The 23,931-nt window shown below is 46.9% G+C and overlaps 1 protein-coding gene and 1 long non-coding RNA gene across 2 annotated transcripts in view; one reads left to right on the top strand and one right to left on the bottom strand.

Moving 5' to 3' along the window:
* Nucleotides 1-18,284, bottom strand: part of HEXB (hexosaminidase subunit beta) — a 29,066-nt gene extending 10,782 nt beyond the window's left edge. Inside the window, exons 1-5 of the mRNA XM_077898200.1 lie at nucleotides 18,058-18,284; nucleotides 15,150-15,295; nucleotides 11,745-11,810; nucleotides 9,639-9,685; nucleotides 9,296-9,406 (exon numbers count right to left, since the gene is read on the bottom strand). Of these exons, the coding sequence (XP_077754326.1) occupies nucleotides 9,296-9,406; nucleotides 9,639-9,685; nucleotides 11,745-11,810; nucleotides 15,150-15,295; nucleotides 18,058-18,269 (582 nt within the window). The 5' untranslated portion in view covers nucleotides 18,270-18,284. The remainder of the gene's footprint in view (nucleotides 1-9,295; nucleotides 9,407-9,638; nucleotides 9,686-11,744; nucleotides 11,811-15,149; nucleotides 15,296-18,057) is intronic.
* Nucleotides 18,285-18,886: 602 nt separating this feature from the next.
* Nucleotides 18,887-23,638, top strand: LOC144313463 (uncharacterized). Its single transcript, XR_013379110.1, has 3 exons — nucleotides 18,887-19,161; nucleotides 20,443-21,258; nucleotides 22,726-23,638. It is a non-coding gene; the product is annotated as an uncharacterized LOC144313463 (long non-coding RNA).
* Nucleotides 23,639-23,931: the final 293 nt, after the last annotated feature.

The following is a 23,931-nucleotide window of genomic DNA, read 5'->3' as shown; positions in this document are numbered from 1 at the left end:
TAAAACTAATATTATACTGTATGTTAACTAACTAGAATTTATAGAAAATAAATGGTCATAAAGATACTCCCTGAACTTGAGAAAAGAGTAGAGAAGCTCAGACTATCAACAAAGAAGGAATAAAGAATTCAGTAAATGAAATTTTTAAGAACCACACATACTAGAGGGAACAGGTTAGAAGATGCATAAGAACAGATCAGCGATCTGTAAGACACAATAACTGAAAGCAACCACAATGAACAGCAATGAAAAAAATAGAATAGTTTAGGGGGACTCAGTGACATCAACTGTAACAACATTTACATTAGAGGAATCCTAAGAGAAGAGAGAGAAGAAAGCAAAAAACTTATTTGAAGAAATAGCTAAAAACTTAGCTAATCTGGGGCAGTAAATAAACACCCATATCCAGGAAACACAAAGAGGTCCACTTCAAGACACATAATAACTAAAACAACAAATGCTGGGGCACCTGGGTTGCTCAGTTGGTTAAGCATCCCACTCTTGATTTGGGCTCAGGTCATGATCTTAGGGTCGTGGGATTGAGCCCCGTGTTGGGGTCCACACTCAATGCAGAGCCTACCTGAGATTCTCTCTTCCTTTCCCTCTGTCCCTGCCCCACTCCCTGCTCTAAATAAATAAGTAAGTAAGTAAATAAATAAATAACCAGCAAGCATAATGAGAAGGCGTTTTAGAGCCACAACAGACAACAGTTACACACAAGGGAAATCCTATAAGGCTGTCAGCTGATTTTACAGCAGAAACTTTGCTGGCCAGAGGGAGCAGAATGATACATTCAAAGTGCTGAAAGCAAAAACCTGGCAACCAAGAAAGCCTATCATTCAGAAAAGGCGTTCCCCAGGCAAAAAAAAGTTCAAAGATTTCACCACCATTTAACTGGCCTTAAAAGAAATGTCAAAGAGAACTCTTTAAGTGGAAAGGTAAGGCAATAAATAGAAGAAAATCATGAAAGAAAAAAATTTCATAGGTAAAAGCAAACACAATAAAAATAGCAGATTACTTATAATGCCAGTATGGACGTTAAACCACCTAGTAGTAAATTCCAATCTACAAAAATCAGTGAAGGGATACACATACAAAAAAGACGTAGAATATGACATGATATATATAAAACACGGAGAGTGGGTTAAAATTTAGTGCTTTTGGAATACGTTTGAACTTAAGCAACCATCAACTTAATATAGACTGCTATATACGTAAGATGGTAAGCACCAAACACTTGTAATAGACACACCAAAAATGAAGAGAAAGGAATCTAAGCATAACACTAAACAAAGGCATCAACCACAAAAAGCAAAGGAAGAAAGCAACAGACAAAAACTACAAAAACAACCAGAAAAGAATAAACAAAATGGCTATAAGTACATACCTATCAATAATTACTTTAAATATAAGTAGACTAAATGCTCCAATTAAAAGACACAGGTGGGATCCTTGGGTGGCGCAGCGGTTTGGCGCCTGCCTTTGGACCAGGGCACGATCCTGGAGACCCGGGGTCGAGTCCCACATCGGGCTCCCGGTGCATGGAGCCTGCTTCTCCCTCTGCCTGTGTCTCTGCCTCTTTCTCTCTGTGTGCCTATCATAAATAAATAAAAATTAAAAAAAAAAAAAAGACACAGGTGACTGGATAATAAGCAAGACCCATCTACATGCTGTCTACAAGAGACTAACTTCAGACCTAAAAGAACAGATAGACTGAAAGTGAAGGGCTGGAAAACATATATCATACAAATGGAAGAGAAAGAAAAACCCAGGTAGCAATACTTGCATGAGACAAAAGAGACTTCAAAACAAACTCTGTATCAAGAAAGAAACAAACAAAAAAGGTGCTATATAATGAAGAAGGGAAAAATTCAACAAAAGGCTGTCGCAACTGTAAACATCTATGCACCCAACACAGGAGCACCTAAATACATTAAGCAATTAACACAGACAGAAAAATTGACAAAACTACAATACTAGTAGGAGACTTTCACACCTCACTTACATCAATAGATAGATTGATCATCCAGACAAAAATCAAGAAGAAAACAGTGACTTTGAATGACATATTACACTACATGGAGGACCTTACAGATATATACAGAACAGTCCATCCAAAAATAACAATATACATTCTTCTCAAGTGCACAAGGAACATCCTCTAGGATCATATGAGGCCACAAAACAAGTCTCAATATATCAAGATTGAAATCCTATCAAGCATCTTCTCTGACCACAAAGGTATGAAACCAGAAATTACAAGAAAAGACCTGGAAAGAACACAAATACATGGAATCTAAACAACATAACATGCTACTGAACAACCAAGAAATCAAAGAGGAAATAAGAATACATGGAGACAAATTAAAATGAAAACACGACAGTCCAAAATCTTTAGGATACAGCAAAAGCTATTCTAAAGGAGAGGTTTATAGCAGTATAGGACTATCTCAAGTTACAAGAAAAATCTCAAATAAATAACCTTCCACCTAAAAGAGCTAGAAGAACAAAGTGCAAAGCTAACAGAAGGCAAGAAGTAATAAAGATTAGAGCAAAAATAAATGAAATAGACAGTAAAAGAAGTATATAGAAAAGATGAAGCTAAGACCTGATTCTTTGAAAAGATAAAATTGATGAACCTCTTAGCCACACTCATCAAGAAAAACAGAGAGGACTCAATAGGTATGAAGGAGGAAGAACCCCCACCACAGAAATACAAAGGATTATATTATTATAAAACATTATATGCCAGTAAATTGGACAATATACAAGGAATGAGTAAATTTCTGGGAACATCATCTTCCAAAACTGAACCAGAAGAAATAGAAAATCTGAACTGATGGATTGCTAGTAATGGAACTGAATCCGTAATCAACGACCAACAAATCCAAGTCCAGGGACCAGATGACCTCACAAGTAAATTCTACTAACCAGTCTTCTCAAATTATTCCAAAAAATAAAAAAAGGAAAACTTCCAAAGTCATTCTATGAGGCTGGCATTACCCTGATACCACAACCAGTCAAAGACACTACAAAAAAGCTACAGTCCACTATCTCTAATGAACATACATGTAAAAATCCCCAACAAAGTATCAGTAAATCAAATGCAAAAAATACATTAAAAATCACTCATTATGATCAAGTAGGATTTATTACAGGGATGCAAGATGGTTCAATATTCACAAATCAATCACTTTCTTAACAAGAGAAAGGATGAAACCCATGTGACTATCTCCACAGATGCAGAAAAAGCATTTGACAAAATACAATATCCAATCATGATAAAAACTCTCAACAAGGTGGGTATAGAGGGAACACACCTCAACATAATAAAAGCCATATATGAAAAATGCACAACTAGCATCATCCTTAATGGTGGAAAACTGAGAGAGCTCTTCCTCAAAGGTCAGGAGCAAGACAAGGATGCCCACTCTCCCCACTTTTATTCAACAAGGTATAGGAGATCCCAGCTGCTGCAAGCGGACAATAAAAGACATCCAAATTGGTAAGGAAGAAGTAAAACTCACAGCTTGCAGATGACATGATATTTATATGTCCACCATAGGCTCCACCAAAAAACAAAGTTGCAGGATAGGAAGTTAATGTACAGAAATCTGTTGCATTTCTATACACTAATAATGAAATGGCAGAAAGGGAAAAAACAACCCCACTTAACAACAGCTTCAAAAAGAATAAAATAACCTAGAAATAACCAATGAGGGGGGAAAAAAGGCCTATATTCTGAAAACTATAAAGTATTGATGAAGGAAATTGAGGACAACATGAGCAAGTGGCAAGATAGCCCAGGCTCACAGACTGCAAGAATTCGTACCGTTAAAATGTCCACACTACAGAAAGCAATTTACAGAATCAGTTCAATCCCCATCAAAATACCAAAAGCATTTTTCACAGAAGTAAAACATTAATTCTAGAATCTGTACGGAACCACAAGAGTCCCTGAAGAGCCAAAATAATCTTGAGAAAGGCCAAAGCTGGTAGTATCACAATCCCAGATTTCAAAATATACTACAAAGCTGTAGGGATCGCACCATGATACTGGCACAAAAGCAGACACGAATCTGTGGAAAAGAGCAGACAGCCCAGAACAGGTCAATTAGTCTATGGAGGAGGAGGCAGAGGCAGGAACATACAACGGGGAAAAGACAATCTTCAATGAATGGTGTTGGGACAGCTGGGCCCCCCCACATGCAAAAGAATGAAACTGGATCACATTCTTATGCCATACACAAATAATAAAATCAAAATGGATTAAAAACCTACGTGGGAGACCTGAAGCCATAAAAATCCTGGAAAAAAACATGGGCAGTAATCTGTTTGGCCTCAGCATGAGCAACATCTTGCTGGATATGACTCACTGGGCAAGGGAAACAAAAACAAAACTACTGGGCCTACACCAGAATTAAAAGCTTTTGCACAGTGAAGGGAGCCACCGACAAAACAAAAAGGTGAGCTGCTGAATGGGAAAAGATACTTGCAAATAATATATCCCATAACGGGTTAATATCCAAAATATATAAAGTTATACAACAGCAAAAACCCCCCAATAATCCAATTAAAAATGGGCAGAGGACCTGAAGAGATATTTTTCCAAAGAAGATCTGCATATGGCCGATAGACACACGAAGAGGTGCTCAACATCATTCCTCAGGGAAATGCAAATCAGAACTACAATGAGGTATCAGCTGACACTCTTCAGAATGGCTAAGATAAAAAAGACAAGAAATAACAAGGGTTGGATATGGAACATGAGGAGAAAAAGAAGAAACCCTTGTGCCTTGCTACTAGCCATGTACACCGGTGCTGTCACTGTGGGATGGGGAGTGTCCTCAAAAAATCAAAAACAGAATTACCATATGATCCAGTAATGCCACTAGTGGTTTCCCCGAAGAAAACAAAAACACTCATTTGAAAACCCCTCTGCAGCTTTCGGTGTTTGTCCCGCGTTGCTCGCAGCGGCCGGGCCACGGAAGCAGCCAGCGTCCGCGGCGGGACGAGTGGATGAACAAGATGTAGCACGTGCTTATACGCAGTCACACAGCGGAAAATCAGCTACGGAAAAGCATGAGATTTTGCCCTTTGCAACAACACGGAAGGGCCCAGAAGGTAAGAGGCCAAGAGAAGCAGGTCGGAGAGTGACGGGTGCCCACGACTGCCCTTCTGCGCCGAATCCCCACAACAAAACCAGTGAACAAAGAACCTGCAAGACAGCAGCCCCTGAACCCGGAGGACGCCTGGGAGTCCAAGCAGCTAGAGGAGACAGAGACACACAGACTTAGGCCTTGACACGTGGACGACGCGGAGCCCATAGCGCAGCGGGGAGGGAGGTCGAGGCCGGAACAGCCGCGGGTGACAGGGTGACAAGAGGCGGGAAGGACGGCGGCGGCGCTGCTGGAGCCACAGGCTGTGCCCGGGAGCTGCCAGGCCGCTGCACACTAGTTACGGCTCAATAATAGTGACAGGAACAAACGGAGCTCGGGTGTTAGAAAAGGCAAATGTGTGCGTGTGTTCGTGGAGGTGCAGTGGGGTCCCTGCTGTGGCCTGCGCGCCGGGGGCGGGGGGGGGGGCAGGCAGGGGTCCCCGCGGCCCAGGTTTCAGGCCCCCGCCTCTCGCACCGCTGCATGGGTTCCTGGGAGAAGAGTGGCTCCAGGACCGGGAAAGAGAGACGATGGGTGCGGAAGGTCACGGGCCGAGAGCACCTCCCGAGAATGCGGCGCGAAGCCCGACCTGGGCGGCGGCGGCACAAGCTGCCAACAGGGCCAGGAGCGGCCCGCAGCCCTCGGTAAAGACCCCGAGCACCTACTGATGAAAACGCGGACCTCGAGCGAGGCTCCACCTCACAGGAAAATGCCTTTGGACGCGGCACCTCCCTTTCGGGGAACCCAGCCCCTGGCGGCCGCCCCAGCGCTAAGTGGCCAGGCAGGACCCCGGGGGGATGCTAAGGCCAGCGGAGGAACGCGGCCTGAAGAACAAGCTTCCGTCATCTCAAAATACCACCTGCAAGACACCGACTTTTTTTTTTTTTTTAATTTTTTTTTAACTTTTATTTATTTATGATAGTCACAGAGAGAGAGAGAGAGGCAGAGACACAGGCAGAGGGAGAAGCAGGCTCCATGCACCGGGAGCCCGACGTGGGACTCGATCCCGGGTCTCCAGGATCGTGCCCCGGGCCAAAGGCAGGCGCCAAACCGCTGCGCCACCCAGGGATCCCACACCGACTTTTTTTTTTATTAACAAATACGAAATACATTTTGGGGGACTTTTTTTTTTTTTTTTTTAAGATTTTATGTGAGAGGGAGCAGGCACGAACCAAGGGAGGGGCAGAGGGAGAGGGACAAGGAGACTCCTCACTGAGCAGGGGCCTGACATGGGGCTCAATCCCAGAAGCCGGGGATCCAGACCTGAGCCTAAGGCAGACCCTTACCGACTGAGCCCCTGGGGCCCCAATCCAAGATTCTTTTAAGTTGACTTCACAGTGAGAAACCTGGCGGATGACCTGTGTCAACATCCTGGCTGTTAACATTACCGGTGATGGAATAAAGAAGGTGCCACCTGCCGTGGAGAGAACATGGCATCACTTTTGTCTTATTCCTGCCAGAATGTGTGACCTGAATCTACTCATGTAAAAACACAGGCTGAAGTGCATTCTACAAAGTGACTGAGCTAAACTCTTCAAAAATGTCATGGTTTTGAAAGACAAGGGAGATAAATAGTACCAAACTGTAGGTGCTAAAGAGACATGACAAACTCAACACCTGATCCCAGATTAGACACTGAATTTACAAAGGACCTGATTAGAACAACTGATCAAAGAATGAGGTCTGTAGATGACAGCATGATCATTTAGATTAAATAAAAATCTAAAAAAAAATAAATAAAAAATAAAAGAAAATGTTTAAAAAAATATATTTTTCCTACTTTTTTTTTTCTTTAAAAGATTTTATTTATTTATTCATGAGAGACACAGAGAGAGAGGCAGAGACACAGGCAAAGGGAAAAGCAGGCTCCCTGCAGGGAGCCCGATGCAGGACTCAATCCTAGGACCCCAGGGTCACGCCCTGAGCCGAAGGCAGACACTCAACCACTGAGCCCCTCAGATGCCCCTGACATTTTTTTTTTTAAGTAATCTCTACACCCAGTGTGGGGCTCAAACCCACAACTCTGAGATCAGGAGCCCCATGCTCTACCAACTGAGCCAGCCACTCACCCTGAAAAAGTATATTAAGAGAAAATTTGGGAGGTTATTTTTATATTTATATCCTTGTTCTGGAGTCCTTTCTTAGCTCACTTCCCAAGACAAAAAATAATAAAAGGTTAGATTGAAAGATTATACTACATATAAAACTATTTACTTCTACAGAAAAAGACACTATAGTTTAAAAAACACATCTGGTGGGCAGCCTGGGTGGCTCAGCAGTTTAGCACCGCCTTCGGTTCAGGGTGTGACCCCGGGTCCCGGGATGGAGTCCCACATCGGGTCCCCACATGGAGCCTGCTTCTCCCTCTGCCTGTATCTCTGCCTCTCTCTCTCTCTCTCTGTCTCTCATGAATAAATAAATAAAATCTTAAAAAAAAAAATCTGGAAAACTTCACAAGAATATACAAGGGATAAGCATATATAAACAAACACCGAAGTATCACTGATACATATATAAACAAATATAACATTAAAGAGCTCTTATATCAACAAGGAATCAATATTCCAGAAGAAAAAAAATGGACACTGAAAATATATTTGCAGCTTACAATATTAAAAACACAAGTATCTAATAAGAGAGGCTTATATTCACTAAAATATCACAGAAGTGAAAATTAAAACACAGAGATATTAGATGAACAAACAATATGGCAAAAGTGTGCCCCCGTTGGCCACGCATCCACTTGCACGACCTCTCTAAAAGGCAATCTTTTTTTTTTTTAATTTATTTTTTATTGGTGTTCAATTTACTAACATACAGAATAACCCCCAGTGCCCGTCACCCATTCACTCCCACCCCCCGCCCTCCTCCCCTTCTACCACCCCTAGTTCGTTTCCCAGAGTTAGCAGTCTTTACGTTCTGTCTCCCTTTCTGATATTTCCCACACATCTAAAAGGCACTCTGATCATATGTAACAATTTAAAATCTCCCCGAAAATAAAGTGTGTCCATTTTTAAGCCCGGAAATTGACTTGCAAGAATTTATATTTGGGAAATAATCCTGATGAATATGCAAATGTTAGAATACTTACTCTACAGGACTGTTTGTGATAAATTAACCTAGGTGTCCATCAGCATGAGAATGGTTAAATTCACATCATGGTATATAAAATATAATAATCAACTGTTTAAAAAGATGATACAGGGGATCCCTGGGTAGCGCAGCGGTTTGGTGCCTGCCTCTGGCCCAGGGCGCGATCCTGGAGACCCGAGATCAAATCCCACATCGGGCTCCCAGTGCATGGAGTCTGCTTCTCCCTCTGCCTATGTCTCTGCCTCTCTCTCTATCATAAATAAGTAAAAATTTTAAAAAAATTAAAAAAAAAAGATGATACAGACCTTACATATTTTTTCATAAAAACATGGCCATAACAAGTTTTTTTGAGGTAGAAAAAATGCAATTCCATTCAAGGTTTTTAAAAAGCCATGTCCTATGTGTTAATATATTACATTTTTAAGTGTTTGAGGAGATAAATGGGACACCGAAATTTATGTCAACCTTTGGTAAAAGCAATTATGGGATTGCTACCTATTTTATGCCACATATTTGTTGAAACTTTTTACACCAAGCATTTATTTCTTTCACAAAAGTAACAATAATGTCTTTTGGAGAAAAAACATTTAGGATATTCATGCAAATGTAAAAATCACTTTCTAATAATATGGTGCGTTCATAAGCGATCAAGGGAAGATGCAGAAGAACATGGGAGGAGAACTTGCCCATGTGGCGACGGGGCGCACGAACCACTAAGGAGCAGACAGGAAGAAACAGTTCCTGGGAGCCTCACCCCCAACTCCCACCATCGGAAAAGTCCATGCTCCTTTGGAACCTCTCCCTAGGTACGGGCAGCGCCCAGCCTCCTTTCTACGCCACTTCAAATAAATTAAGTGGCAGTCCCAATATTTAACACTGACTTTCTCAGTGGAGGAAACAGCCCTTCCAGAGCTCAGTGCCCGAGTACAGGACCGGCAATCGCCCCGTTCCCACCCATACAGCAGCGTCAGTAACCCAGGCACAGTAACACCATGAAAGGACGAAGCTTCAGAACAGAAAACGGGTGACATAAAATAATCACCTACCAGGGTTTCAAGAATACTCTTAATGGGCAGGAAATGTCTAGCTGTATCAATTAAAATTCCTCTGTGCGGAAACCTTGGAGAATCAATAATGTTGCACTCGTTGATGGTAAACTAGAAAACAAAATAAAATTAACTTTAGAATTTTCTCTTGACTTGAGCTTAGTTAAGAGGCCTACATTTATGCAAGCACTGGATAAAAGACTTAGAACAAGTAGGAAATTTACATTTACCAGAGAAGTTAAACATCTGGAAAGAAGAAATGCAATAAACAACTAAAGACTTTACATTTTTTTTACAGTAATACATCTATCCAACAATTTAGTAACATAATAATCATACTTACAGTCCCATAAGAATCTTGATAAATTAACTGGCTAAAGGTCTCTAAACCTAGGGAGAGTAAAATTTATAGTTTATTGCCTTAATTTATATATGAGATTGAGTCAATAAAAGTTGCATTATACTAACATACACTCATAATGAGAAAAGGCAAATAAAACTAAAAATAATGTTAGACCTACACCTTCTAACATATTTTCTAAAATCAAAGCTCAGCTTTTTAAAAACATCCCTGTTGCTTTTGTTTCATTAAAACGTTTTACCGTCACTGTACCCACACACTGAGTTTTGTTTGAATGATAAACACAAAACAAATAGCGATTTAATACAAAACACCACTTACCAAGGAAATGTATGGCATTATAAAAAAGAATTTTTATGATAAAATATAGCAAAACTTCAGAGGTCACAGAAAGTTAACAGAGGGGAGACGGTCCCAAGCCACCATGAAGCTATAAATAAGAGCCCAAGTAAATGCCTACGATGTTTTGCTCACAGCTGCAGACTCTGTCCCGGGCATTTTTCACTTAAGTGGATTGTTTCCTTAATACACTACATTACGGGCCAGTTCCTCCAACTGCCCTTGACTTTTCCATGATTTTTGTCCCTAAAGATTTTCATTTTTAATTGATCTCCACACCCTGGGCCTGGAGCCCACAACCCGAGATACAGAGTCGTGGGAGCAGCCGGGCCTTTACCCTTGTCGCCCCTCGAGGCAGCCTGGGGGTCAGGAGGGAGGGAGGAGCCCTAAGTGACACCGCGGGAACAGAAAGACCATGAGAGACAGCTGAGCGATTAAGGCAACAGGTGTGACGCCCTCCTGGGACCGAGAGGGGAAGACGCCGGAGGGAAGCTCTGCTCACTGGGCCAGGGAGGCCGGGTGGTCACAGCCGCCCCCACCCCCCGCGGGGTCCAGGGCTGCCCCCCATGCAGGCGAGTGCCACGGGACATTTAAGGAAGCAACACCAGCTCTTCTCAGACTTTTCCAAAAAAACGGAGGAGGAGGCAAGAGTTTCGAACTCCTTTTACAAGCCCAGTGTTACCCTGAAGGCAACCAGAGGGGAGGAGAGAGCCGCCGGCCCGCCTCCCCTGGAACAGAAATTCAGGAATCCTCAGCCGAGGGCCCCCGTGTTCGCGCCCAGCCCGCAGCAGACCCAGGCCGCTGGTGTTCGAGGACCCGAACCTGGTCCGTTCACATTAAGGAAGAGTCTCCTCCTTTTTTAAAGCCCTACTGCTTGGAAGTCTCTTCGAATTAGAGGAAGAGAAACCAGCTTCTGAACAGTGGAAGGAAATGTGCCAACACCCAAAGTCTGACCCAGCTCTGAAATCCAGAAGGGGCCTCTGGGGTTTCCTCCCACCCTTTGCCTCCAGCCCCTCAGGGAGCGGCTCTGCTCCCCGCGCCTGGGCTGCACTCACGTCTGCGAGCCCCGGGGACCAACCCCCCCCCCCCCCCCCCCCCCCCCCCCCCCCCCCCCGGGTTTGTGGCCGAGGCTCTCCCAGTCCCCTCACAATACTCTCAGGATCAAGTGACTCCTGGCCCAGAAACCAAAGCAGAATCACCCAATTCTCCAAGGGGTCCCGATGAAAACCGGTAACAAAAGCAGGACCGAGCCCAGGAGGCCCCTGGAGGAGCCGAGCAGCTCAGGCCCCGCGTCCCTCCCAGGGCCGCCCGCGGGAACCGTGGCCGCTGCGTGGAGGCGGGCCTTACAGGCCATGTTCTCAGTCTGTTTCTGTGCTTCTGCCCTGGCAGGTTCAGGAATCAATTCGGGCCTTTTGTTTGTGAATAACTAAGTCCGTTTCTTAGGGGGAGACCGCGCTGGCGAGGCAGCCAGCCAGGCCGCACCCCGCACGAGGTCACTCGCAGCGGCCGGGAAGGCCCTGTGGACACACAGCCAAGGGGCCAGCGACCTCCGCTCGTGGACGAACGCGCCTCCGCGTCCCCTGCGAGGCCTAAGGATCTCTCCCCGTTCCGTGGAAGTCATTTTGGGAATACCCGACACCCCCTGCAGAGGGGCGGAGGAAGCAAACTCCTGCTGTGCTTGATTTTCCAAAGCACCAAATGGAAACAAATCTTTACTCGAAAACGACAATCGGACTACACAGAACTTACCTCGCAATGCTCCCCACACTCTGTTGGCCTTGAGGAAAGCCACCGGTGCTTTCACAACCAAACTATCTGCATGAGGGGAGAAGGTGGTTAATCCTTCAGTGACACGCGATGTATTTAAGCACAGACTCATCTCGGGACCATCCCCGCCCCCCACTGCAGGCCCTCCCTCGGCCGCCGTACTCTCTAGGGACGCCCGTGGGCTCCTGAGGCCCAGTCCCCGCTGTCCCCAGGCGGCCTCCAGCCAGCAGGGGCGCAGGTCAACAATCCCCAGCCCCGCTTCCCTCCATGACCCTCGGCGGAGAGCTTCCTACTTTGGCTATGGTTCCTTGGTTGGTTTTTTTGTTTGTTTTTGTTTTTTAAAGATTTTATTTATTCATGAGACACAGAGGCAGAGGGAGAGCGCAGGGAGCCCGACGCAGGACGCAATCCCGGGACCCGAGATCACAGTCTGGGCCGACGGCAGGCACCGAGCCCCCCGGGGATCCCCCGTGCTATGGTTTCAGAGGGCAAGCGCGCCCCCCCCCCCCAGAACCCCTGTGGAGCATGGAGCCTGCACGTTCCCCCCCCCCCCCCCCAGGACACATCTGCCACCTCACCTGAGCTACACTCAGCTTCGTGCCCCTCAACAGACTAGTGCACGCCCATCTCCTCCGGCTCCCGGCTGCTTGGGGGGGGACACAGGGGGCAACGCTTCAGGGCCTTGAATGCCACTTGGCTGGGCTATGCCATCCCCGAGACCCCGGAGGGGACTGGCCACAGAGCAGGAAGGCCCCGCTACGGGCTGGGGCCGCCCTTGCCCTCCGGCTCGGCTCTCAGGGCACCCGGCAGCGCCTACCAGAAGCGGGTTCCACCGACAGCCAGGAAGCATGCGACCTCCCGGGTGACAGCCTCTGACGAGGCGGCCTTCCCTGGGGAGGGGCGCAGAGGGCGCTCGCGGCCGGGCTAGCAGGCCTGCTCCTCGGCTGCGGCCTAATCCCGCCTCCTCTCTGTCTCCATCAAGTTCTCGGCCACCAGACTCACTGGCCGCTGTTTCACAACAGTTTTTAATGCACATGGTTTTGGGGTCTCTCAGAAATAGTGCGACATGGTCACCCACAAGTCACCTAAAAGCCACTAACGTGTGTGTTCTCCGGGCTAAACACTTCCGGTAGCTGACGGCCGATCGTAACAAGGGTCCTGATTCAACTCAATGCAAAACCCCCAGACAGAGCAGGTAAAAGGACACTGTGTCCTGTACGTACAGACACCTAAGCTGTAGAATTTCAAGTTTTATTTCAAAACCAAGTTACTGGTGTCAACGACGACCTCCGTGATGTGGGGTGGGAGTGGCACCCCTGACCTCAGTTACCCCGCTCTGTGCTCTACTGTGACTACTGTAACTCTGTGCTGTAACTGTAACTACTCTGTGTTTAGGACCGGACACACAAATAGCATCAAGACAGGATTCTTCAAAAATAAAACAGGTAAGGCTAAAATGGCCCGAGATGCCCACTCACCTCCCTTTACTTTCATCAGAAGACACTTCTCAGACCTCCCCCTGCGCACTGACACACGGACGTGCAACGACCGCAGTACTGCCCCGTGTGTGGACACACTAACGGCAGCAACTCCTGCACGGGGCCTCTGTGCACCTGAGGCTCTCCAAGCTCGCTCTCTCACTCTGCGCCTTCATTCCTCACTGTTCCACAGGAGTCCTCAGCACCAGCTCACGAAGTCTACCCAGTCATCCCTGGACCGATGAACCCGTAGTTTTGTTCAGGGCTCTTCACTCCCAAGCAAGCTGCATCGAACATCCTCGTTACATGTAATTAATTCTCCGCAGCAGAAACTAGTCCACTTCTGGGTCCCAGGGCATAATAATTTCATTTTAATACGTGATGCTGTAGCACCTGTCACTTCCTTCAACATTTTCTCACACTCCGGAACCACAGTTGATATTTGCATCTGTGTTCATTTTATCAACTAGTTCAAAACTTGACTAGTTTATGAGAAATGAGAAAATTTCACAACCAGCTTGTCCTAAGAAGCCTCCCTTTCAGAATAAAGAAGTTTGCAAAGCCAAATTGATGACAAGCTATAACCCTCCAGTTTCAAAACACTACCATTTTCTGGGATTTACAATAGGTCATCAGTATTGCTAACAGCAGAGATTCCTTAGGGAGTGAATGACCACTTCCGTCTCAATTCAGATTACAAAACCTAATTCGTGAAGGGTCTGAGTGCTGCCAACTGAAATCACATGTCACATGGTGTCGGAAAATCTTGTTTCTCTATGAACAGCTAGAGAATTGAAGAGAAATGTACTTATTCTTCTGAGATGTATTATGAAATCTGATCTCGGGGCACCGGGGGGCTCAGCGGTGGAGCGTCTGTCTTCGGCCCAGGGTGTAACCCCAGGGTCCTGGGATCGAGTCCTGCATCGGGCTCCCTGCAGGGGCCTGCTTCTCCCTCTGCCTGGGTCTCTGTGTCTCATGAATAAATAAATTAAATCTTAAAAAAAAAAAAAGAAAGAAAGAAACCTGATCTCTACGCAAAGGATGAAGAGATACACTCAACCATCTGTTAAGCAGTCTGAGGACACAGGAGTGGCCCCTCTCTTACCCTCTATCTTTCCGCCCTGCCCACAGTCTGCTCTGTGCGTACTGATCTAGCACCTACGGCCTCGCGTGGCTTCCCTTGCCTCCTTGCTGTAGTTCCATATTCTTCCTAGTCAGGAGGACCAGGAAAAAGGCCCGCCCAATTATTTCCTTCCTGCACAATTTGGGAAAGGCCCGAACGTCTTAGGCAACAAAAGGATCCTATAGGTAAATGTTGACTGTATTATAAAATGAAATAGCCCCGCCCCACTCCCCGTTCTGCATTATCTTTGTATCAAATTAGATTATAAATAGAGATCATGGATATAAGCATAGATTTATCTTCAAAATAAAAAAATTACTAGATGTCCAAAAATAAGGGATTAGCCAATTAAGTCCTTGCACTAAAAATGATGTCACAGAAAAATATTTAATACATGTTTATGACGTTAGGCCAAAGAGCAGAATACAAAAGCCACATGAGCAGAATTACCCCATTCTCGTGTCCCTTTTATAGGTTTATACTTAAATCTATGTATAATATTTAAACGTATCTACAGAAACAACACAGCCAAGGCGACGGTCATTAACTAAGCACTGGGGTTATGAACGATTTCTTTCCTCCTCTTCACTTACTGCACTTAAAGATTTTCTACAATGACTAGGTCTTACTTTTATCATCAAACTTTAATGATAATTTTAAAACTAAAACTTCTTAACTCATTGACCACGAACTCAGAATAGTTCATGCCACGGAACCTATTTGGGGCACGTAAGGCCAGAACGAGCAGCTCCCAACACGCTGCACTCGCGCTGCACAGGTACTCACAGGACTCATCTGAAGTGACGTTGGGGTAAAGATCACACTCCGAGTCAAGGACAATGGAGACGAGAAGTTGCTTTAACTCCACCGCACTGTTACGTTTAGCAGGGCCACGCTGTGACTTGTCCAAATTAAAAATATAGCCATGGTATCTGTGTGAGAAATAAATTCAAACAAACTTTTAAAGTACTGTAACCACATTTTCGATGCATATGTGGCCGTGGACCCTGCAGCTGACCCCTCCAATCCCTGCTACCCAGACCTGGTCCAATGACAGGCTCTCACTCCAACTGCACATTGGATTTTCTGGGGGAGCTTTCTGAAAATAGGGCTGTCCAAACCGTCTCGGAATCTCTGAGAGTGGGATACAGGCACGGGAACTTGAGAAGTTATGCCCACGCTTCCAAGTGCCTCGTATGAAGTTGCTGTTAAGAACCAGTAATGGCAATCCCAACCCTCTTGGGTACCTAAGCCGATGATCACCAGCAGGAGGTGGGCCATCAGGGGTGCTGGGGGCAGAGGTTTCCCACACCAAGTGAGCCACAAGAGCCCCACTCTTCAGTATGTGACACCTGGACTGGTGGCAGCCACACTAAAAATGGCAGAGATGGCAAGAGCATGGATTTCCTAACGATACTGCTGAGCCACCTGAGCCACCGAGGCAACTAAAACCCTCTCTGATTTTGGACTTCCTCAAGTATGAGATAAGAGCTGTTCTTGCTTAAGCTTGATTCAGTCACAGTTCCTGTTATCTTCCCCAAAAAGCTAATATATAACCACCACTCCCCCCTCCAAGAGGTCATCAGCCCACAGAATTCTCAACAGGGCCTTGAAAATTTACCCAAGCACCCCAACAATTCAGCGATCTTAATTTTCTCCTGAATCTGCCAAAGTTTTCCCACGGGAAGGGCTCTCAGCCCCTTCATCCTTTCCACTCTCGCTGGTTAACTTCCATACGCTTCCAGACTCATTGGAACTTTCCTACTTCTCCTTACTTTTCTGGAAACACACAAGATGTTCTTACACATAAGTAGCATACACAACCTCTCTGGCTTATCAAAATCTATTTAAAATGTTATTTAAAGAATTACTTTGAAGCTTTATTTGGTCTTCTGATACTTTCAAATGTTGTTTTAATTTCCCCTTTCTCTGGTATGTGGGTACCAGACAGAAAATTAAGATCACTGAACTGCTGGGGCGCCTGGGTGGCTCAGTTAAGCATCCACCTTGGGCTCGGGTCGTGGTCCCAGGGGTCTGGGACGGAGACCCACGTTGGACTCTGCTCAGCAGGGAGTCTATTTCTCCCTCTCCTGTCACTCCACCTGCTAGGTGTGCACACACACTCTATCAAATGAATAAAATCTTGAAAAAAAAATAGATCACTAATTATAAACTCAGAAATGGCTAAGAAGGTAAACTTTATCGTCTATATTTACCACAGTGAAGCACATTAAAATAAACAAACAAACAAACAAGGAAATTAAAGTTGCCAGCAGTTCTGAGATCTGACTTAGGTGCTGGCTTGTCCCAAATAAGGAAAACCTTCGTCCTGGGTATTAAAACTTCTAACCGAAAACTCAAAGGGTTCTAAAGCAGTGGTGTCCAGGGGTTAATTTTGCCTTTCAGGAGCTGAGGGAATGGAGTTATTCATTGTAAAAAAAAAAAAAAAAAAAAAAAAAAAAGATGTATGAGTGATGGATCCTGCTCTACAAGTTGAGGAAGCTGTCACGCACCAGAGCAAACTCTCTGCTTGCAAAATGCATTTGAAAGCAGGGTCTGTGATGTAGGCTGGGCCCTTCGAAGACAGGAGCCTCTGACCTACCTAGGGCCTGGACTGTGTGCTCCCCAGCACCTAGTGCCTTGGGACATCCCTGTCATCCCTGCAGTCCACACCCACACTGACCCCTCTAAGTTCCTGGAATGCTCGCCCGAATACCTTCACGTCCTAGGCGTCCGGGCTGATGCTTTATAACCTGCTTCCTAACAATGTAGGGTATGATTAGCAACAGCTGCCTCACACACCAGGCACGAATTAGCCAAATTTCAGCTAATCACCCGCGCTGCCTCAAAATGCCAAGCCTTGTTTTTAAACCATCTCACAGCTGACTCGAGCCTCGGGCATCACACCATCAACTTGTCTCCCACGCCTTCTTGCCACACTCCTCATCGTTTTAAGCATATTCCTGAGTCCTTGTTTAACGGACGGTATGGCACAGAAGGAAAATACAATTTTACAGACCGAGTCCCAATGCAAATGTGTTCACCCTGTTTGCCTCTTAAAAAGATTTCCTAGCCCCGACCTTCCTTCCTGATGACCTTTCTCCTCAGTATCCCGAGGCAACCAGCCAGCTTGGTTTTACTACTTCACCCCGAGTCTGGCCATCGGATGGGGTTTAGCAGATTCAGTCCCAAAGGCTCATTGAAGCACGAGTCTAAGGTGGCCGTGTCCAGTGCAAAAGTGAAGACGAGAAATAAGCCATGCAGGGTCTCTGCACCCCGACCTCACGTTCCAGGCCTATCTGGGCCAGCAGGTTCCTCTGGTTTCGCTTTTTTCTTTCCCCACCAGTTGCCTTCTGTCCTGCAGGGAAAACCACGCCGCAGTGTGCACTGGAAGGAGGCGCAACCTGGGGGAGCAAGGGCAGCTCGGGGAGCCCGGGGGCCTCCGCGGGGTCCGGGCTGCGGGGGGCGACGCGGCTGCGAGGGGGGCCGCGGGGCGGGGGCCCGAGCTCGGCCAGGGCGCCGCACGGAGACCGACGGTTCCTTGGAGGGATTTCGGGGTGCGGGGCCCAGCCGGGCGCGGGGTCCCGGGGGCGCGGCTCTCCCCAGACCTCCTCCGGCGGCCCCCGAGCCCCCGGCGCCCAGGAGGCCCCTCCGAGCCCCCCCACCCGGCCCGGCCGGGCCCCGGAGCGCTCACCGCCGGAAGGCTTCCTGCAGGAGGGCGCACGACGGGCCGGCGCTGGACCCGGGGTCGTGGGAGACGGAGAAGTTCTCGCGGGACACGTGCAGGGCGCGCGGGGTCGTCCGCACCGACAGCGGCAGAGGCCACAGCGCCGGGCCCGACGCGGCGGCGGAGCGAGGGGACAGCGCCGCCAGCAGCGCCAGCAGCCCCAGCCCGCGGGGCCCCATGGCCGCCCGGATGCGCGCGCTCGCTCGCTCGGTCCGTCCGTCGGTCGGTCGGTCGGTCGGCGCAGGTGCGCGCAGCCCGGGACCCGACCTCCGGCCCGAGCCCGGGGAGGAAGCGCCGGCGCCAGGGCGGAGGGGTCAGCTGACAGCGCGCGCCCCGCCCGGGCCTGCCCCGCGGCTGCTGGGCCCCCGCCCCGCCCCCGCCCCGCCCCCGCCCCGCCCACCAGGCCCCGCCCCCGCCCGATCCGGCCCCGCCCCGCCCGCCAGGCCCCGCCCCCGCCCCAGGCCCCGCCCCCGCCGCCGCCCCGGCCCTGCTCCGGCTCCCAGCCCCGCACCCAGCCCCGCCCCCTCCGCCCCGGCCCCGCCCATGCTCCCGACCCAGGCCCCGGTGCCGCCCCGGCCCTGCTCCTGCTCCCAGCCCCGCCCCCGCCCCGCCCTCTCCGCCCAGTCCCCGACCCCAGCCGAGCTCGGGGCCCGCCCCCGGCCCAAGCCCCGACCCAAGCCCCGCCCCCGCCAGGCCCAGGCCCAGGCCCAGGCCCCGCCGCCACCGCCCCTGTCCCGTCCCCTGATCCAAAACCCGCCGTCTGGTCCAAGCCCCGCCCCCGGTCCAAGCCCCGCCCCGCCACAGCCGGCCTCGGGCCCCGCCCCCGGGCCAAGCCCAGGCCCCGCCCCCGATGCCCGGCCCCGCTTCCGCCGCAGCCAGCCTGGGGCTGGGGGGCGCCCACGCAGGGGTCGGTGGCTCCGCAGCGCAGGCCGTCCTCCACCCAGCTCAGCCCGAACTGAAACCTCCCGGCGGACCACCCCCCGCCCCGGGCAGAGTTCGCGACAGGGGGCAGGTTAAAAGAGGCTGTGGGCCGAGGACGCCTGAAGCGCTTGCAGGACACCAGGGACCCAGGTAATTAGGCAGTTGATATAAAGAGGCAATAGGTTTTAACCAAGGATTAATATTATTGCCAGACTGTCATTTTCAAGAAAACTAAAAACAGGACAATTACAAAAGAGAACAAAAATATGTCGAATACTTTATTGGCCTTATTAGACTATTAAATAAGTCTGGTTCAAAGACCATTTAATAGAGCAAAGTTTAAGGACGCAAACTAGCTCTACAACTAGGAAGTGTGCTGCAATGACTCAGCCCTCATCATCTGACCAAACGTGGAAACCCCCGTCCTACAAAAAAAAAAAAAGGAAGAAAGAAAGATTCCGTTTATAATGAATTCCTAAGAACAACTTAAATACTTATTGTGGCAGACCCCTCTAAATATTTGGAGATAAAATAGCAGACCTACAAGCAAGCAGAAACAATGTCACCAGACCCCGTGAGGATCAGATGTCCCCTCTCCCCCCCTTCCTCTCTCCTCTCCATATATGCCTCTATTTTTCAACTCAGTCTTTCTCCCTGTTGGCTTCATTGTCAGACAGGCCTCGTGATAGCCTTTTTCATGGGTAGCAGGAACAACCTGTCCAGGAAGCTTAGGTCCTCCACTCATCCCTGTCATTCCTGATAAAGGATCCCAGTTGAAAAGCTCAATTTCACACCCACCCCTAAGGCAGACTGAGTGAAGTCACATGACCCACATGGAATGGAGGATGCTGATATTCCCCAAATTAAAAAGAAAACTACAGGGACACTTGGGTGGCTGAGCGGTTGAGCATCTGCCTTCGGCTCAGGTCATGATTCCTGGGGCCTGGAATCGAGTCCTGCATCGGTTCCCGGCAGGGAGCTTGCTTCTCCCTCTGCCTCTCCTGAATAGATAAATAATCTGAAAAACAAAACAAAAGAACTCCAGTCCCAAAACGGCATCACTTACGTTAAAGCCCTGAGTCAGTAAACCAAGACTTAATACCTAATCTAAATATGATTTCGACCCCCCAGGAATATAACCTTTAACCAGTCACCATGGGCTTTCCCAGTCAACATTAGGAAACTTAACTGATAGACCCCATACACTCCTAAGGAAGGCAACCTTGCCTAACCAATGTATTCCTTGCTAATAAATGCTTTCCATTTTTTTTTAAATGCCCTCTCTTGCTTTTAAAAACATTTCTCTTATTTAGCTCAGCAGAGCTCCCTTCTATTTGCTGGATGGGAATGCTGTCTGATTCATGAATCGCTGAATAAAGCCAATTAGATCTTAAAATTTACTCAGTTGAATTTTGTTTTTTTTTTTAACAGGGTGGTCTGTTACCAGAAGAAAGAGAAAGGGATGCTAGACAGGCCCAAACTGCATATCTACTACAGTAAGGATTCTCAAAATTTTGGCGAAGAGCTGTAAGAAAAGACTTCAAAGAAACTTTATGGGACGTGCTTAAAATATACTTCTTCCATAAGACCAAGCATCAGTGGCACACTATTTTTCCCTTTTTTATAATTAATATAAATTTAATTTGCAGTATCCACCTTCACTGCCACTTTTTACTGTTAATTGAAGGCTAACAGCATAATTTATCCAAGATTTAATCTCCAATTCATATTGTTGCAATTACCATATCCTTAATGACAACTTTACCTTGTGTATTAGCTGTCTCTTGCTGCAACAAATTACTGCAAAACATAGCTTAAGACAGCAACAAATAGGGCAGCCAGGGTGGCTCAGCAGTTTGGCGCCTCCTTCAGCCCAGGGTGTGATTCTGGAGACCCGGGATCGAGTCCCGCGTCGGGCTCCCTGCATGGAGCCTGCTTCTCCCTCTGCCTACATCTCCGTCTCTCTCTCTCTGTGTCTCTCATGAATAAATAAATAAAATCTTAAAAAAAAAAAACCAGCTACAAATGATAAGATGATAAACATCTCACCATTTCTGTGAATCAGGAATTCAGGAGTTTTGCTGCGTGATTCTGGCTCAGTCTCTCATGAGATTGCAATCATCCGAAGACATTTTTCTAAGGCGTGGCTAATGCCAAAGATGTGAGTCTAAGCTGGCTGACGCGGTCGTCGGCAAGAGACCCAAGTGACTTGCTGGCTGTTGGCTGAAGGCCTCAGTTACTTGCCACGTGAGTCTCTCCATGGGTTTATTGTGCTGCTGGCCTCCCCCAGACCAAGTGATCCAAAAGAGAACAAGAGCAAAGAGGAAGCTACGACACCTTTCCATGGCTTCGTCTTGTAGGTGACACTTCCGCAACATTCACGCTCACAGACATGTGTTGCTAACGACAGTCACATCCATGGGGAGAGAGGTTAGGCTACACTTTTTGAAGGGAGGAGTCTACTCCCTGACCACAAATTACTTCTATTCCTTCCACATATAAAATATATTCCCTTCCTCCCAAGAAACCCCAAAGTCTCATTCTTTTAGAACATTAGCTTGAAATCCAGAATGCTGGCATCTAAGTTAGTTCTAAGTATGGATGAGTCTCCTAAGTGTATCCTTAAAATCCTTTAGTACAGTTTCTCTTGAACTTCAGAACTCTCTTGAATAAATAAATAATCTGAGACAAGTACACTTGTAAAATACTATGGTGCAAAAGATCTGGGATAACCAGTATGGACAGTTCTGTTCAAAAGAGGGAAAATGAGAAGCACCAAGGGGTCTATAGCAATTCCCAAAACCAGCCAGGCAAATTTTGGAGGATCCTTGATTAGGATTCGAAGCCTGGAAATAATTCTCCAGGTCTCTTGACTCCACTCTCTGGCTTTGGGTTCTACCTTCTGAGTCACAGTTTCTTGTTCACGGTAGTACATATTTGCAACCGACTAGCCCTCCCACCTGTGGAACTTCGGAGTCCAAGGACGTCTTTTCTCCTGGCACTGCCCCTATTTCTCAGTTCAGACTGGAGGCATTTCTGCTGATGTATTTCTGTTAAAAACCATTGATTCCCTGTGAATCTGACTAAGGCTTATGCCATTACACAAAAGCTATGCCCACCAATTTTTTTAAGGTACGCACTTCTCTACTTTGGGCTTCTGCTGAGAATGGCATCCTTGGAAACCCTATTGTCTTATTGAAACATACCTTTAAAATATTTAGATGTCAGGCATCCCTTAAAATATTTAGATGACCGGTACGCCTGGGTGGCTTAGCAGTTGAGCGTCTGCCTTCGGCTCAGGGCGTGGTCCCAGGATCCAGGATGGAGTCCCACATCGGGCTCTCCTTGCGGGGAGGCTGCTTCTCCCTCTGCCTATGTCTCTGCCTCTATCTGCAATAAATAAATAAATAAAATCTTTATATATATATATTTATATGTATATATATATATATATGATATATGTATATGAGAGAGAGCATGAGCAGAGGGAGGGGCAGAGGGAGAGGGAGAAGCAGACTCCCAGCTGAGCAGGAAGCCCAATGCAGGGCTGGATCCCAGTACCCTGAGGTCATGACCTGAGCCAAAGGCAGATGCTTAACCCACTGAGCCACCCAAATGCCCCTGAAAATTTGGAAATTATAAAAAACGATTGTCTTGGCAGCGAGATGTTTACCAGTCCTTCCTTTCCTTTATCTTGTTCCTTTTACATTTCAGTACAGCAGAAAGATGAAGCATGGAGGCACCTTGAATACTCTAGCTGGAAATCTTCGTTAGTAGGCACATCTTCCTGTAGGCCAGTGCGTTGCTGGCTTCCTGCCAGGGTGACAAGGATCATATCATCTCCAGGCTCCAGCAAGAGTTTCCTCGCTCTCCTTAGTGTAACCGAGCCTCCTCAGGTCTATATCCTTCTACTAACAGTCTTTTGAAGGCAGGTCATGATTTCACTAATACTGTCTTCAAAATCATTCCAGCTTTTGTCCCCTGCCTGAGTCCAAGAGCACTCCTGCATTTTAGGTGTGCGTTATGGCTGCACCTGACTTCCAGGGATCAAAATAGTTGTTTTTAACCTATTGCTGTCTGACACATTAACAACACTTAAAAGATGTATACAAACACAATTTTGATAGATGGTGCCAAGTTTCTTTCCAAAATAGGTAACAGTGTAGGAGAATATCCATTTCCCCACAACTTCATATCACAATGTTGTTAATCTTTCCCAATTTGAAAACATGTTTTAATTTGTGCTTCCTTGATTACTCATGAAGTTGAATAAAATGACCATTTTATATATTCTTCCAGTAAGAGCTTTTTTCATATCCCTTGGGTTTTCTTTCTTTAATGATTTGTGTGAATGTTTTAAAAATTATGGACAGTAATCTCTACTGTATATTGCAAAAATGTTCTACCAGTCCCTCCATTTTCTTTTGTCTTTATGTGACATTTTGCCTTAAAGTGGTTTTAACTATTTTTGAGCTCTTATTTTTCAGGCAGCCTGGGTGGCTTAACAATTTAGTGCCACCTTCAGCTCAGGTCATGATCCTGGGGTCCTGGGATTGAGTCCCGTGTCAAACTCCCTGCATGGAGCCTGCTTCTGCCTCTGTCTGTGTCTCTGTGTCTCTCTCTCTCTCTCTCTGTCTCTCATGAATAAATAAATAAAATCGTAAAAAAAAAAAAAAAGATTGAGCTCTTATTTTTCAATTTTCTTTTTATGGCTTTAAGACTTGTCTTGATTAGAATTCAAAGATGATACAAATTCTCCTATTTTCTTCTAATGCTTCTACAGTTTCCTTTTTGAAGTATATGCTTTTCTCCAACTGATGTTTACTTTTGTGCATAGTTGAGGTAAGGCTGTAAATTTTTTCCCACCCTGATGGATAGCCAGTTGTCAAAATGCCATTTATTGAATAGGCCATTCTTTCT

The sequence above is a fragment of the Canis aureus genome, chromosome 5 (genome assembly GCF_053574225.1).
Source record: "Canis aureus isolate CA01 chromosome 5, VMU_Caureus_v.1.0, whole genome shotgun sequence".
NCBI classification, from domain to species: domain Eukaryota; kingdom Metazoa; phylum Chordata; class Mammalia; order Carnivora; family Canidae; genus Canis; species Canis aureus.
Note: the sequence above shows the minus strand (reverse complement) of the source record. Positions and strands in the feature narration are given on the sequence as shown.